Source organism: Rattus norvegicus, chromosome 17 (assembly GCF_021556685.1).
Source record: "Rattus norvegicus strain SHRSP/BbbUtx chromosome 17, alternate assembly SHRSP_T2T, whole genome shotgun sequence".
NCBI classification, from domain to species: domain Eukaryota; kingdom Metazoa; phylum Chordata; class Mammalia; order Rodentia; family Muridae; genus Rattus; species Rattus norvegicus.
This window is the reverse complement of record NC_141550.1, coordinates 40,380,791-40,397,716: the sequence shown is the minus strand read 5'-3', so window position 1 is coordinate 40,397,716 and position 16,926 is coordinate 40,380,791. Positions and strand designations below refer to the sequence as shown.

At 41.1% G+C, this 16,926-nt stretch overlaps 1 protein-coding gene across 1 annotated transcript; it reads left to right on the top strand.

Moving 5' to 3' along the window:
* Positions 1–4,672: 4,672 nt before the first annotated feature.
* On the top strand, positions 4,673–16,312 carry C17h6orf62 (similar to human chromosome 6 open reading frame 62). The gene is given in 5 exon segments (NM_001305277.1): positions 4,673–6,629; positions 8,129–8,305; positions 9,209–9,331; positions 12,881–13,015; positions 14,987–16,312. Coding segments are annotated over 5 exon segments (690 nt in total). The 5' UTR covers positions 4,673–6,500; the 3' UTR covers positions 15,113–16,312.
* The last annotated feature ends 614 nt before the right edge of the window (positions 16,313–16,926 follow it).

Here is a 16,926-nt window from a genome sequence, read left to right as displayed (position 1 = left end):
TCTTCTGCCAGCACTCGGGAAGCTGAAGTAAGAAGATACTTAAACCCAGGGGTCCTAGGACCCTTTCTAAAAAAGAAAGAGTAACCCCTTTTATGCTATCTGCATTTCCATCAAATAAATGTCAGTGTATCAAGTAGTATAAATTAAAACTGATGTGAACGTGAACTCCTTTAATTCTAACAGTAGGGAGGCTGCCTAGGTTACATGGTGAGACTCTGTTACTTAAAAATAAATAAAATTGTTTTTGTTCGCCTGTATGCACATTTGTGCCCAGACACCAGAGGAAAGTATCAGATTCCCTAGAACTGGAGTTAGAGACGACTGTGAGCACTCTGCAGGAAGTGGTCATCAAGCCAGTATATTTAATATGCGCCACCTTATCTTTAAAAAAAAAGAAATTAAACAGCTATTTTTAACCAAGGTACCACCATCATGGCTCCACCAACCCTGTTGTTTGGTGCGGCCTAACTGAAAGTAGGTAGTTTGTAACATATTTATGTGCTTTTCCAGTGTAGTTGATGTAGCTGAAGATGACCCTGAACTCCTGATGGTCCTGTCCTTACCTCTCAAGTGCTGGAGGTACAGGCTCGAGCCATTCCTACCAAATCCTATTTGCTCGCTCACTCACTTGCTCGCTTGCTTATGATGTGTGTTTGACACACATGCCGCAGGTGCACCTGGGAGGACTATGGGTGTCCTGCTCTACCAGCCTCTGCCTTATTCTCTTGAGGCAGGGTTTCTCTGGAGCTTGGCTGTAGCAGCAAATCCCAGCAATCCTGTTTCGGGCCAACGTAGTGCTAGGATTACAGGCACACTGAACCATGCCCACATGCTGAGGATTTGAACTCAGGTCCTCGTGGTTGTACGGCCACACTTACTTACTGAGCCATCTTTCCAGCTTCCCCAGAAAAAAAATTGAGTTTGCGGCATTTTAATTTCACGGGAGAACATTATGGTCAGAGATTGGTTTTCCATTTTCTTTCCTCACTGTGCTTTACTGTCTTTCTAAGTTGCAGAGAAAGTTGAGCCAGAGCAGTCTTGCCTCCCAGCTCCCGTTAAGGTACATTACTTCTATTTTGTGGCTCATTTCAGCTCATTACAGCACAAACTGTAGGAGTTATTCAGCTCATAACCACTTATCTTCAATTCTGAAACTAAAAACTATACATTTCCTTAACACTTCTCCATCTCGACTTTATTTTGGTTTTGATACAGGGACTCTAGATTGACCTCATGTGCCTCAAACTCTTGGGTTCTATGAGATCCTCCTGTCTCAGGTAACTACCATATTTCCCAGCTGCCTCTCCATGCCCATAGTTACTATAGCAGCATAAAAATTCTTCATTGGTCTTAGATAGGACAACAAAAGTACAAACACAAGAAAAAATAATGAATTTGACTTTTATACCATGAAGGGTATCACAAAAAAAAAAAAAGAAAGAAAGAAAGAAAAAGAAAGAAAGAAGAAAAGAAGAAAAGAAATAAAAACATATACACAGGAGAAAATACCCACAATGTATTCCTACATGTCAATAACAAATTTTAAATGGGCAAGACAAAAATGACCAACCTCTGAATAGACATTCTTTCCAATAAAGACAGAAAAAAATGGCCAGTAAGTAGATGACCCAGAAGTTCTACTCCAAGGTTACCAACCACGAGAATTTGAAGAGCCATGTGTAGACAACCTCTCAAGCAAGTGTTCCTAAGAGCGTTGTAACAGCAAAGGGTAGGGACAATGTTCTCAGTCAACCTCTGAAAGGCAGGCAAAAATACAATACCTGCCTTAAGGTGGAATATTACTCATCAGCAAAAGGAAATTAAGTATTGGTAAATTATGAACAGATCTTAAAAAACATGTTAAGGGGGCTGAAGAGGTAGCTCAGGGGAAGGGTTTGTACTGTTTTTACAAAGGACCTGTCTTGGGCTGACAACTGCCTCTAATTCCAGCTCCAGAGAATATGACATCTCTGGTTTCCTTGGGCACTTAGTTTTTTTTTTTTTTTAAATCTTAAGAAACTAATCACAAAACACCATATACTACATTTCATACACATAAAGTTCTTAAAAGGGCAAACTTAAGAAACAACATAAATTGGTGGTTTCCTGAGGCCAGGAAGGGGAATGACTAATAAATGGGTATTGGGTCTTATGGTGAGAATGTGATGCTTTGTCTACTCAGTAACAATCCCAACCACCAACCACTACAGTGTGTACATTAGATTAAGGATGACATATGTGCTCATTCCTATAACAGCCTAGAAAGTGATCATGTATACTCATATTACTCATATTCTTGCAATACCGTTAATCCGAAATGTTGTTTTACCCGTGTGAGCTTTTCAGTTATATGACCGTGGGATAAATCAACAAATGAGCACTGTGAGCTTTATTACATATATATTTCAATTGAAATTATATTTATTATATGTAGTAGTATGTATGCTCATGACACACTGGTGGGTCTTGGGATCTAATTCAAGTAGGGTTTGGCAGCACGTGCCTTTACCCATTGAATCATCTCCCAGTCCTTTTTTTTTTTTTTTAAATTGGGTCCTACTATATAGCCCTGGCTTGCCTGGAACATGTTATATAGACTATACTGACCTCAAACAGCGACCCTGTCAGCCTCCCCAATTCTGCAATTACAAACCTGTGTCACCACACTGGTTTTATTCATCTATCTATCTATCTATCTATCTATCTATCTATCTATCTATCTATTTTGTGGAGGTGGTGGTAGAGGGAAGACAGGGTTTCTATGGTATTCCAGGTTGGCCTTGAACTTGTAAAGGATATTGACTTTTAAGTCACAGCCATCCTCCACAAAAGTGAGTGCTCAGATTACAGCCACTATGGCCGACTCATTTTAATGTTGGAAATAATTTGAAACGGTCAGGAATGCTAACCTTGGTTCTGGACAACTTACACTGAAGAATGGGCCCTAGTAATTTCTTTGGCTTATGGATAAAGGGTAATTATAGCTAATACATTTTTGATTTCACCAAGTGAAAAGCAGCTATTTAGGACACTGGGCTTTCAAACGTTTCAACCGAGTATCAGGAATGGAGCACACAGGCTTTGCTCCACGTGGAGTATCGACCTTCGCTGATCAATTATATAATTTAGTTTTTATCACACCAGAGTTCTCAGCAACCAAATGAGAGCTCTTTGGGGGTCAAGGACGGCGTGATACAGCAGTAAACGTTCCAGTGTCCCCTTTACCGTAGAGGACAGAGAGCCAGGAGAAGATGGGAAGTAGGTCTGAGGTCCTCAGGGAATCCCTGCTCACCGTGGTGGGAAATCAATCATACGTAGAGTTCGGCTGCCTCTTCCGATCCCAGCCACAACGCATACAGGGCGTCCGTCGCTTAAAGCCCGAGGTCCGTTCGCTGTGGTGGCGTAGGAAGACGGGTAGAGCCGCATGGACTAAGGCTAGACTCGATGGGGTGCATCAAGTTTCATTCCACGAACTTGAAATGAATTCTCCGTCGTTACAAACCCGCCGACTTCTAAGGATAATAAAATGAACCTAACCATCCCTCAGTCTTCCAGGTTTCCTCACCGGGCCCCTTCCAACACCCATTTTTCCTCCCACTTCCCCAGCTTTGGCTCTTGAGCGTCTCTGGACCTTCTTCCCTTTGCTGAGATCCTTTAATACGGTTCCTCACATTGTGGTGACTCCCAAACATAAATTTCTATTGCTACTTCCTAACTAATTTTGCTGCTGTTAGAAATGTTAGTGTCTTCCGATGGTCTTAGGCAATACCTATTAAAAGATCAATGGATTGCCGTAAGGGTCGCGACCCTCGCGTTGAGAACCGCCGCTCTGAACCCACCCCCAACCCCGTCCTCCCCCAGGGTAGAGCGACACTTTCTGTTGCTTCGTCAAGGAGGGCGTAGGGGGCGTGCTTTTATGACGTAAAGAGAACGGGGAGGGGGCCAACACTGGAGACCAGGACAGCCTGACGGAGGGACAGAGGGGCGGAGGGAGTGGCGGGAGACCCTTTCCATGCCTTAGGACTTTCCATATTGATGGAAAGGGGAGTATGTTTTCTTAAACACCCCTAAGGAAATAGCTCACCGAAAGCTTAATTTCAAAGCTACTCACTATTTATTACAAGCTTCGTATATCATATATTATTGGCTTTTTGGCTTTCTGTCCTCATGATTGTGAAAACTTTCACTCTTCTCTTCCTGTCTTCCCTTTCAGTTCTGCACATATGGTAGCGTCCAGATCGCGCGCAGGCGTAGAGCGCTCGGGGCGGTTCCGCTGAGGGGCGGGTGACGCAGCAGCGGTCGCTGCCATTTTAAGTTGTTTGTTCTTGTTTCTTTTCCTCATAGCGACTCAGCCCCGGACCCGGGAGGTTCCCGAGGCAGCCGCCGCTTCTGAAGCCACTCCGGTGCCGGGGGGGGAAACGAGGCTGTGGCTCCGCGGACTCTCGACCTCCTCCGTTTCGGCTTTTTCACCCCATTCCTCGGGGCTCTCTTGGACTATTTTCCTGAACGAGACTGTTGGGCGAAGTAGGCCTCGGGAGCCGACGCTCGAACTGAGACAACTTTGCCGGGCTCACTCCGCGGACAGGCCGTAGCGCAGGGCTCCCCTCCCTCCCCACCCTCTCCCTCCCGCGCGCTTTCCTCTTTTTCGCTGTCCCCCCCCCTACCCGCTCCGCGTCCTTCCCTCCGTCGCCGCCCGGGGCGCCGAGCCCGACTATGGGGCCCAGGTGGGGGCTGAGTGGCGGCAGCAGCGCGCGCGGCCCGGCCACAGAGCGCAGCGCAGCGGGCATGGAGGGGCTCCGTCGGCCCGTCGTGTTCTCTTGACATGGCTCCCGCCCGCGCCACGAGCAGCGCCCCCGCCGCCGCCGCCGCCTCCTCCTCCGCAGCCGCCGCTCCGCCCGCAGGCTGCGGCTAGACGGCCCACCGACGGTCGGCCTGCGAGTCCCGCTCTCCTCTCCGCGGGGACCCCGCCCTGCCGCCTAGATCCCGGCCTCTGCCCCCTTGGGAAACCACCCAGCCGCCCCCACTCGGGAAACATGGGCTGTTGAACGGGAAAAGCGAATCCAGAACCCGGGAACTTCATTCCTTTCTTTTTTGGGGTGGGAGGGTGGGCTTCCTTTAAGAAGTAATTCTTATTAACACGATTATTTTCTTCTTTCCCCTCCTCCCAACTGATCCTTCCCACTTACTCTCTTCCCGCCTCCTCTACCCGGGCGGGAATCGTTTCCACGTTGAAATGAGTGAGAACCCGAGTGATCCAGTGTCTCCCGTGGTGCGAGCGAGTCGCTGCCGCTGAAGGCCAGGGGTTGGGGGTGGGACCTGGGGGTCGAAGGCAGGTGATTCCCCGGGCCCAGCCTGGGACGTGGGAGAACCCGCCACCTTTGCCTCAGCCATGCTCACACGAAGATAATCGAACTCCCTACCATCCCGAACCTGAACAGGGTCAAATTTAATACGGAGGGCTCCCCGGGGAATGTAGAACCCACCGCAGGGCTAAGGGTGCTTGGATCCCGGGCATTAATCAGGGCTAATCACAGAGCCGGAATAACTATTAATACCATTTAATAGACCCCCCTTTCCCTCTGCCATCATGGTTCTCCTTGGCAGCAGCGTTCGCAGCCGCCTGAGGGTGAAAACGTGGGTGATGGGGAAGTTGGTAATGACTCCGCTGTTTTTTCTCATGACTCCTTTGGGCAACAGCTGTCCACCCCCGGTATACACTGTAGTTGATTGCAGGGAAACCCTGTACCTCTCCCCTTCTTTCTCTGCTGATTTTGCACTTTTCTCTTTGCTCACCACCAAGTGTAATCAATAGCAAAACACTGACAGTACATAGCAGTAGTGAAATCTGAAATAACTAAGAATTAATCAGGTACTACAGCCATGGATCTGGCTGGGTAAAATCCAACTGGGGATTTCAGTTTCATTCACCTACCCTGTTTTGGTGGTTTTTAGTTTTGTTTTTCTTTTTTTCTTTTGTTTTTTTTTCCCCCTTTTCCTATATTTGGGAAGCAACATCACAATTTTCCCTCCCTTTTCTCAATTTTTTAATCCCTTTTCTGAAAAGGGGGAAAAATCCGGATGGATTTCACGGATTGGACTGGTGTCAGCTGTGTTTTACTGCACACCTAAATCCTGATGATAGGTTTTTCATTTTCCCCTCAATGCCTTTTATTTTGGCAGTTTAGCCACATGTGTTTTCCAGAAAGTTAGTTCCAAGTTTTTTCTCCTCTTTCTTTCCTTCCCTTCCCCTTTCCCATCTAACCCTCAAACATTATTGTCCAAACATGACTGGACAGCAACTTTTGTTTCTTGACCCTGTGGTATGACAGTCTGCTAATATTGCCAGAAGGTGCAGTTTGGGGGTTACAGTTGTGATTTTAGCTATTCAATCATATTAGCAGGAAAAAAATGACTTGTTTCTGTTGTACTTGAGTCTTAAGAAAAAGTGCCCATAGTTTAGTGACAATTTCCAAAGGCTTTAGTACCACCTGTATTTCAAAATGGGGGACCCAAACTCCCGGAAGAAACAAGCTCTGAACAGACTACGTGCTCAGCTTAGAAAGAAAAAAGAATCTCTAGCTGACCAGTTTGACTTCAAGATGTATATTGCCTTTGTGTTCAAGGAGAAGGTAATTTAAAGTTCTTACTGTGAATTAGCACAAGTGGTTTTTGTAAGTGTATATTATTTATTTCAGTGTTTTATAAATATGTTCAAGAGTGTTTGGAAAAAGACTGCTTTTTACCCTTAGGGGTGGTTCTGTGAATTGAGACCTTAGAGAAAATGGAGGGCCCATCTATGTTAATTGACTGTGAAATAACTTAATTCTAAGGGCTTAGAATACAATTTTAGGTGACATTTATGTGGAACATACTTTTATGTTCCACATAATAATAAAACGAAACTTTTATGTGGAACAAAAGAGGGAACTTTGGTAAAATTATGTATAGGAAGTGTTAAATTAGAATGAAATGTTTATATGCTAAGTTTAGCTCATTTCTTCAAATCTTAATGTAGGTGGAATTTCTTATGATACAGTTAATGAAAGAATACATTTTAAGTTTTCAGAAGCAATTAAAAATTGAAGTGGTAAATTTTTGTTTAGAATTGCTAATTTTTTTAACAGAAATCATCTAAGGATGTTGGGTGTGTGTTGTGGTTTTGTTTTTGTTTTGTTTTTTTTTAAGATTTATTTATTTTCTGTATGAGCACATTATCACTGTCCTCAGATACACCAGAAAAAGGCATCTGATCCCATTACAGATGGTTGTGAGCCACCACGTGGTTGCTGGGAATTGAACTCAGGACCTCTGGAAAAGCAGCCAGTGCTCTTAACCGCTGAGCCATCTCTCCAACCAACCCCCCCCCCCCCATGTGTGTTGTGTTTATGATCTAGTTCCATAGATAAATATCAGATAAGTTGTGAAAGGCAAAGCGAATTCATTGAAAGCAGTAGTCTTTGGCAGTTGAAGATGGACATTAATCAACAGGGCTGTTTGACATGAGATTGAGTTATGAGCAAAAGAAGTGCAACTTTGTTGCATGGAAGGTGGTCTGGTTCACTCAGAAATGGAATCTTAGCATGAGATCTGTTTAGTGCTTTTTGGACGTTTCCATGCTTATTACCCCAATCTTAAGGTTTTCTGTGCTTAAGAACCTTTCATCTGTTAGAGTAAGAGCACTGCAAAGTGATTCCAGAGTAGTTTTTATATTGAAATATTTCGAAGACGTTATTTTCACATTTTCGTGTGTGTGTGTGTGTTTGTGTGTTTGTGTGTGTGCTGATTTTTAAACATGGTGGCAAAATTGATAAAAGATGGATTAGTTGAAGGTATTGCAATGTAGGTTCTCTGAATCCAAGCTCTAAGTGATGAGACTAGATAGACTGTTGCCATAGGCTCCATTATATAGTGTTATCACATATGTTTGTGATAGAGAGTTAGATTGATTGGCAATGAGCACTTAAATAATTTGGAAACACAGTTCGCTTTTTACCTTTTATTAAACATTGATAATTGTAGTCAGATAATATCCAGAAATACTGAATATCATTGAACTTGACTATCTGAGGAATAAAATGTTAATTTGTTTGAATATATCAACAGTGTATCACTGAATTTTTTCTTTTAGAAGAAAAAGTCAGCACTTTTTGAAGTGTCTGAGGTTATACCAGTCATGACAAATAATTATGAAGAAAATATTCTGAAAGGTGTGCGAGATTCCAGCTATTCCTTGGAAAGTTCTATAGAGCTTCTACAGAAGGATGTGGTACAGCTCCATGCCCCTCGATACCAGTCTATGAGAAGGGTAAGTTCTAGAAGTTTTGACTAAGGGAATGAGTTTGTGTGAATTAAAGCTTACAGTTTTATCCCTGAAAATCAGTAGTCAGCCATTGTTACGATTAGACGCCTCAGATGTGTAAATGTTTTTGCCTCAAGGCAGTACTCAGCTGGATAAAGCATGTAGAAGCTCCCATCAGTCCCTGTTAGGTTCTTGTGTTATACATAAAATTGTTTTTAAGTACCTTCAAGTGCTTTTACAAAAGATTGATTTCTAATGAAAGCATTGGTCACTTAGATAGAATGATAATGATGTGTGTGATTACTGTGACTGGTTTCTCTTTGAGGGGAAAATATTTTGCCCCCTTGTAATAAAAAAAATCTACTAAAGGAAATATATTACTGCTAACCTTCAAAACTGCCTTACATTGAAGTTAATTTGGTGCATAATCCAAAATTAGTTAAAGCAGGGAAACCTGGAGATAACTTCTGGTCTGGAAGAAATGCATTGGTCTTAGGGAACAGATGTGGCGGATGGTGTTTGGGACAAGAGTGGAGAAAAGCAGCTAACAGCACAGCAACTGTTCTGTGTAATAAGCATGGTTTGGAGACATTTGGAGACAGTTTTTGCCAAGTTACATTTGGTTTTGAAAGATGAAAATAAAGGCCTGGGCACTAGTAATATTAGCTCCCTGGCTAGATAAGAGTTTAGTCATATACTGAGGAATTAGGTCTTCTCTGTGTGAGAAACATTGACTAAATGGCTGGATTCTGCCAATATAAAGGTTAGTATAGAGCTGGAATTAGATTTTATGCAGTCTTAAGTACCTTCTGCACTGATGCAATGGCTCTGTAGTTAAACCCTGTCATTTGTACCTTTTGTTACCACTTTGCTTCTTTAAAACTTAAAAAAAACTTTATCATTTTCTAGGATGTAATTGGCTGTACTCAGGAGATGGATTTCATTCTTTGGCCTCGGAATGATATTGAGAAAATTGTTTGTCTCCTGTTTTCTAGGTGGAAGGAATCTGATGAACCTTTTAGGCCTGTTCAGGTATTTTGTTCTAAATAAGATAGTGAGCACTTTGTGAGAGTACCTATAATTAGGTTTGTATTGGAATCTTTGGGAATATGCTTCTAATAGTTACTTTATAAATCTTCCCTGTCCTTTTAAATATTATATTAGAAGAAAACTTTAGAATTATAGAATCCCTTGGCCCCTCTGGTTTTGATGAACGTTATTAAAATCTTTTAGACTTTTTTCCCTTGACAAAGTCTCATGTTGCCTGTGTACCTAGAGCGACCTAGAGTGACCTTGAACCTCCTGATCCTCCTGGCTCCCTGCCTGGTTTACATAGCTGAGCATGGAACCCAGGCTTCATGTATCAGAAGCAGTAACTCAATCACAGAGCTCCAACTTTAGTCGTCTTTGCTGACTTGTATCCATAATTTCCTACAATGAATACTCAGATTTTAGAATTAGAAAAATGATGTATTTGAACCTATTAATTAAGTATATGGAACTAAATGTTGAATATATTATCATTAGGAATATGAAAGTTGTCATTCAGAAATTTTCTTATCTATTATTAGGATTTCATCTTTCTGTTGCTTTTATGTGTGATATAGGCCATTAAGTTATGTCTCCTGTACCATGGTAAAACTTAAACTAGGTGGACATGAGAGAAGTAAGTTCTTAACAAAAAGAAAAGAAAACCCATAGATTAAATATTGGTAAAATTACTTTCTTTTGGTAGCTAAGATTTAACATCGTGGATTTACTGGAGCAGTGGTTTTCAGCCTATGGGTTCCAACTCCTACAGAATTGTGTATCAGATATGATTCATAACAGTAGCTAAATAAATAGCAAGGGAATGATTTTACATTTTATAGTTGGGGTCACTGCAGCATGGTAGTACCAAGTTCTGAAAGCACAGATTATCCTTAGTTCTAGGCTGCTCACTGTGTGCGCTAGAGATGCTGTTTTTCAGCTTACCAATGGGGAAAATGGTGTATTTTTGAATTTTACTTGTTTTTATGTAGCACTGGCTGACCTGAACTACTTATGTCTGCCAGGTTGGCTTGGAACTCAGAGCTGTGGGATTAAAGATGTATGGCACCATACTCAGTTTATTTTTAAATGTCTGTCTATCTTTTCCTCTGGGCTATTATTTGAAATAGTTAGAATAGTCTTTTCTCAAGTGCTACTTTTATTTGAAATCATGTTTAAAGGTTATTAAAAGCCATTGTATTCATCTTTCTCCTATATATTTTATATATAGAGTTAACCTAAGTACTAGTGATAAGTAGGTGTGTGAATCTCCTGCAGAAGAAGAAATGAGGCAGTTAAAAAAGAGGAATAGTAGGCCTAGGGTCATTGAATTAAGAGGAGTCGAGACAAACTGTAAGCCAAAATAAACCCTTTTTAAAAGCAAGGGGCTCAAGAGCTGGCTCAGAGGTTAAGAGCACTTGACTGCTCTTCCATTGGTCTGGATTTAATTTCTAGTGCGCACACGGCAGCTTACAACCTTCTAACCCTTCAGTACCAGGGATCCGATAACATTTTCTGGCCTCCAAGGACACCAGTATGCTGTGTATTAGTACATGGGCACATGTGTGGGCAAAACAGCCCTATACCTAAAACAGTAATTTGATAAAAGGGAAAGTAAGGTAAACAGATAAAAGATTATTGTCGTGACTGCTTTCTATAGAAAGTTCCTCAAACTAATTATAGAACCTTCTGGATTGATTATAATCTACATGTAATAACGTTGCTAATATAGCTCACTGCAGTAAATAAGCCAGTAATGTGGCACTAATTTCATTCTTTACATAATTTAAAGCTGGCATTTCTAGGTTACGTATCTTTTGGGGATTGGCTCCAAAACACTGCGTATGCTCAGTTTGTGTAAAACAGCATAATATTTGCATATGAACTTCAGTATACCATGGATAATCTGTAGATTGCTAATGAAAGCTTAACAGCCAAGTTTAATAGTGTCTCATGCTGCATTGTTTTGGAAATGAGGGTGAGGAGTTCATATTTGTTTAGTGCTGATTTTTCTCACATACTTTCAGTCTGGGATGTTGAAGATACGTAGTTAGTCCACTCTTTAATGAGGCCATGAAACTGCTGACCTTCACAATGACTTGACCCACTTTTTATATCTTTATGCAAATGGTTTTGTTTGGTGTAAAACATTGCTTCCCCAAGAAGAAATTCAGTAGGACATACTTAAAATGCTCTGGAACTATATGGTGAAACTCAGACTACTTTTCACTTTTATTTGTTTGAGACAGGGTCTTATGTAGTGTTGAGTTGACTTACTTGGAACTCTCAGAAACCTACCTGTTTCTGCCTCCTGAAGTGATGGGATTAAAGGTGTATGCCAACCAAGCTCTGGCCCTGAAAACCGTTGAGAGCTAGTGACATTGCTTTTGGTGGAGCACTTGGCATGTTTGTGGCCTGAACTCATCCCTTGTGCCACAGGAGAGTAAGGGAGAGATGAGTAGTACAATTCAAGAACCCAGGGTTTACAAGGCACTAGTAAAACATTAAATAGCAGACACTCGAGATTTTAGAGCTTAGTATTGCCTACTATTGATAGTAGAAATTGTTCAAAGCAAATGGAATTCAGAATTTGGAGTTCTGAATTATCTGAAAAGATGTTAAAGGTTTCTTGTAAGTTACTTATTACTAAGCTTTGTCTTTTTTTCTTTTTTTTCCCCAAGATTTATTTTACATATGAGTGCTCTATCTGCATCTATACCCGTGTGCTAGAACAGGACTTCAGATACCTATAGATGGTTGTAAGCCACCAGGTGGTTGCTGGGAATTGAACTCAGCACCTCTGGAAGAGCAGCCAGTATTCTTTAACTGCTGAGCCATCATCTCTCCAGCCCCTAGCTTGGTCTCTTTGACCAGCATTTGCTCCCCTCTACTGCTCTCTTAGACATGTGGAAGGATGAAGTTGATTTGCTTGATAGATGAGTTTTGCCTTCCAAAACAATTTTTTCCAAAGGGTTTATCTATATTTTTAGAAGCCTGTTTGTACAAGTGTGACTCTTTGTAGACTGAGGATTTTGCATTTCATTGGGTTCATTAGGTTTTCATTTCCTGTTTAATTGTAAGTATTAAAGATCACAAAATTTTATGGTGGAATACTGTTAGTAGAATTTTCTTTATAAGAAAATGTTATGTGTTTCAAAAAATCAAGCTGGGTATGATTTGGGCATTTGAAATGTCACCAGTGTTAACTGAAGATTTGTGTGTGTGTGTGTGTGTGTGTGTGTGTGTGTGTGTGTGTGTGTGTGTGATTTTGTTGTTGTTGTTGTTGTTCTGAGACAGGGTGTCTTCCTGTCTTCCTGCCTCATTCTGATTGCTGGAGTAACGGGCATGTGCTGCTATGCCTGGCAAGAAGTGAATTTATTTTTGCTTGATTTTTCTTGAGTTGAGTTTTACACTGCACATAATTTTAATTAGATCTAATTACCTGTTTGTCTCCATATTGGTCGGCACAAACATGCACGTGGAAGCAGTAGATGATGGTTGGGCAATGCAATGTAATTGTAGCTATATAAAATGTTTGTATTTCACAATTAGGCCAAATTTGAATTTCATCACGGTGACTATGAGAAACAGTTTCTGCATGTACTGAGCCGCAAGGACAAGACAGGAATTGTTGTCAACAATCCTAACCAGTCAGTGTTTCTCTTCATTGACAGACAGCATTTGCAGGTAAGAAAGTTTTTAGGACTAATTTGGGGCTTTTTTGAAGTTAAGAAACCTGTGTTAGGCTTCTCCAGAGAAGTTCCTAATCAGTGGCCTGGGAGCTAATTAAAAATGGACTCTCAGTTCCTGCTCTGTTTTCAGTTGATCAGAGTATGTATTTCAAATAAGTGGTTTGTGTGTTCGAGGGGAGGGGTGCAAGTATGGAGCTGTATATGCCTTCCAGTGGGTATGGTTCCTCAGGCAATGGACAAGCCCTAGGGAATCCAGAATTAATGCATGCCACTCAGATCCTTATACTTGCTCTAGCACTTACTGATTAAACTCTTCCTAGCCCTGGCATAGACATTTTAAATGAGAATTAAAAAAAAAAAAAAAAAAACAAACCTATTTCTTACTTAAGCAACAATCCAGGTTTTCATCAAAACAGTTTCAACAGACATTCTGCAATAAAATTTCAGACTGAGGGGGCTGGGGATTTAGCTCAGTGGTAGAGCGCTTACCTAGGAAGCGCAAGGCCCTGGGTTCAGTCCCCAGCTCCGAAAAAAAGAACCAAAAAAAAAAAAAAAAAAATTTCAGACTGAGAAATGAGAGAATTGTCTAGGGCTGTTACTTATCTATAGCAAGACATACCAAGGTAAGGAACTCAGACATCTGAAGAGACTGTGTGCTGAATGTCATTCAGTGTAGCTGTATGCTCCAAAGATAGGTTACAGGTCTCACTAGCATGGGTAGGTGTACTGAGTAGATCTTGGCTCTAGAGAATATGTTTCTGCTTGGTGTGAATCATACTCATAGAGTTACTGTGACTTGGTTTTGTGACATTTTAAATCTTTCTGTTTTGACACGGGGTCTCTACATAGACCAGGCTGCCCTTTATTTAAATAACTCAGATCTGCCTGCCTCTTCCTCCTGAGTGTTGTAACCCATCACACCAGCTTCCTTCCTCACATTTTTGTGACATTTAATTGAAACTTGATCTCACATGTTTAAGACCTGCGATTTAGTCAATAACACCAAAAGCATATTGTGAGCCCCCTTCAATCTCTCAGGTTCTACTGTATAGAAAAGACTAAATTAACAAGTTAGTACATTTCTCAGAGCTTTTATTAAAAGGTTCAGGACTCTGATTTCTGCGTCTGGGTTTCAGTGACCATCAAGAATAGAGTGGAAAGCCTTTAAGTAAATTTGGAAATAAATCAAGTTAAAAGTTAGTTAAGTCAGGTAGTGATGGTGGTGCATGCCCTTAATCCCAGCAGGCAGATCTCTGAGTTTAGGGCCAGCCTGGTTAAACAGAGTGAGTTCCAAGGTAGCCGGGGGGCGAGCAGAAAACCCTGTCTCAAAAAATGGGGCGGAGGTGGTTGTTTGTCTATATTAGAAACCAGATCTCTATACTCCCCATCTAGGAGCAGACAGGAAGCCCAGATCTTTTGGGGTTTTTTTGTTTGTTTGTTTGTTTTTGGTTTTGTTTTTTTTGTTTTGTTTTTGTTTTTTTCCGGAGCTGAGGACCGAACCCTGGACCTTGAGCTTGCTAGGCAAGCGCTCTACCACTGAGCTATATCCCCAACCCCAGGAAGCTCAGATCTTAATTCCCCATTAGAGAGGAGCTAGTTTCCGGGCTGGAGGTTGGGGCACAGCACAGTTCTGTTGACTTCCCAGGTGTGTTTTTTTTTTTTTTTTTTTTTTTTCCCTTTCCCTATTATTTTTTTCGGAGCTGGGGACTGAACCCAGGGCCTTGTGCTTGCTAGGCAAGTGCTCTACCACTGAGCCAAATCCCCAACCCCTGCCAGGTGTTTTAAACTTAAATATGCCCAAATTTATGCACAGATTCTCTGCATTTATTTCAAACATCTCTACTCTTACTTTCTCATGTCCTGCATGGATAGTGAACTACATATCTCTTGTCTTGTTATTACAGTGCCTTATTAAATTGTTAACAGTTAAAACTATTAAAATTATTAAAAATATATTTCTTTCTAGACTCCAAAAAACAAAGCCACCATCTTCAAGTTATGCAGCATCTGCCTCTACCTGCCGCAGGAACAGCTCACCCACTGGGCAGTTGGCACCATAGAGGATCACCTCCGTCCTTACATGCCAGAGTAAATAAGAGCATTGACCAGCAATGGAGAAGACCAGAGAATGCAGCAGCTATTTTCTTTTCTTGTTTTCTTACCACTTTTCTTTCAGAGTTTAAAGAAAATGGACTCATGCACAGAACACTATGCGTTTTGAAACTTGTTCATCCTGGATTTATTTTAATCATTTGTATCACAGAACTTTAAAAAAAATCAGATGTCTTCTGCACGGACTGTGTGAAAGTGCTTTGCAGACTGCTGCACTGCATCAGCGTCTTACTAAAGTGTGAAGGAAGGACTACTGTACACTGAATGCTTACTGTATCTGAAAGCACAGGGATGCTCAGTGTTGTGGTCTTCATGTTTGTGCTGGGTTTTGCCTCTGACATCTGTCATCAGTATTGAGGGTGAGAGTGAATGTAACAGGTATAAATAACATTTAAAAACTTCATAGCTTTGCTATAATCACCGTTGTTCCAGAGCACTGTCAGATTCATTCTAATGACCAGATGGTTGTTACAAAAAGAAATTACAACCACGGGAAAGAAATGTTAATGAAAAAAAGCATCTCATTGAGTGAGGTATCTCTGCCTCGTGTGCACTGGGCCATGTTTGCTTTCTTGGTACTCATTAGTACATGTATTTTCCCAGATCTCTTTCCCCGAGTTGCTGATATAGAGTACTCTGCTGTGTGCAGATGCATTTATACACATTAAAGCAGATCTGGAGTCTGGTGTGGCTGAAGCAGCTACAAAACCGAGGAACAGTCATAGCTGCAAAAACCATCATAAGTAGAGGACTTTTTTGGTTTTTGTTTTGTTTTTTGGTGTTAGAAATTTTAATTACAAATAAAAAATCCAGTGAATTTTGCAGAAATCCTGGTTTCTACACCATCCTAAAGAAGTTGAGTGTTTGGGATAGAAAACAAAAGTGGGGCTCTTACATTGTAAAAATACCTACAGAGTGTGGAGAGTTCTGGAAGCAGAACTCGTTTGTGCAATGAATATGAGGAAAGACTACTGTATAGCTTTTACTTTGTTTTGTTTTTCTTTTAAATGAAGAAAAGCTTTGCTTAAGGGTTGCATACTTTTACTGGAGTAAATCGGAATGATCCTACTCTTGAAGTAAAACTAGTGCTTACTGGTTTCCATTTGTATTTAGCTTCTGGTTGGAATTTGAAAAAAAAAAAAAAAAGAGAGAGAGACCTAAATAAAATAGGAGAAAGCTACCTGGCTACTCAGATGAATGCGCAAAGATTGAAGTGGTAAGGTTTTGGTCCTGTGTCTCTGGTCACTTCAGAAGGTTGTTTCATCAGAAAAATTTGATAGAATGATTTGAAGGTTTCTTAAGGTCAGGCATTGTCTTGCAGCTGTTACTCTGTAAGTCTGCAGTGGAAGTAGATACACAGTTTGAGAGATTTGCCCAAGTTTATATAAGCAGAGGATTTAAATCATCAGTCTGGATCCAGAGGCCAGTGGCTTTTTAAAAACCATTTTACTGTTAGACTGTGTTCAACATGTTAGGCAAGTCAGCACCCATTTACCTCAGTAACTTAGGAACACTGTCGAGACCAGTGTAGGATGTTTTAGTATAACATACTAAGATTTTGCCACATTTTTTCTCTGTATATTTTACATATTTACTTAACCATTTATAGCTATTGTACATGTGATTTATATTACAAGTACAGGAATTTGGGGTGGATGGGGTGTTATTAGGATATCTTACAGTACAATTACCAAACTTAAAAAATAACAATACACCATCCGTGTTCTAGTTCTGCTATCTTAAAAAAATTGGAATTTGTCCATGGTTAGATTGACTTTGTACCCTTCAGATTAC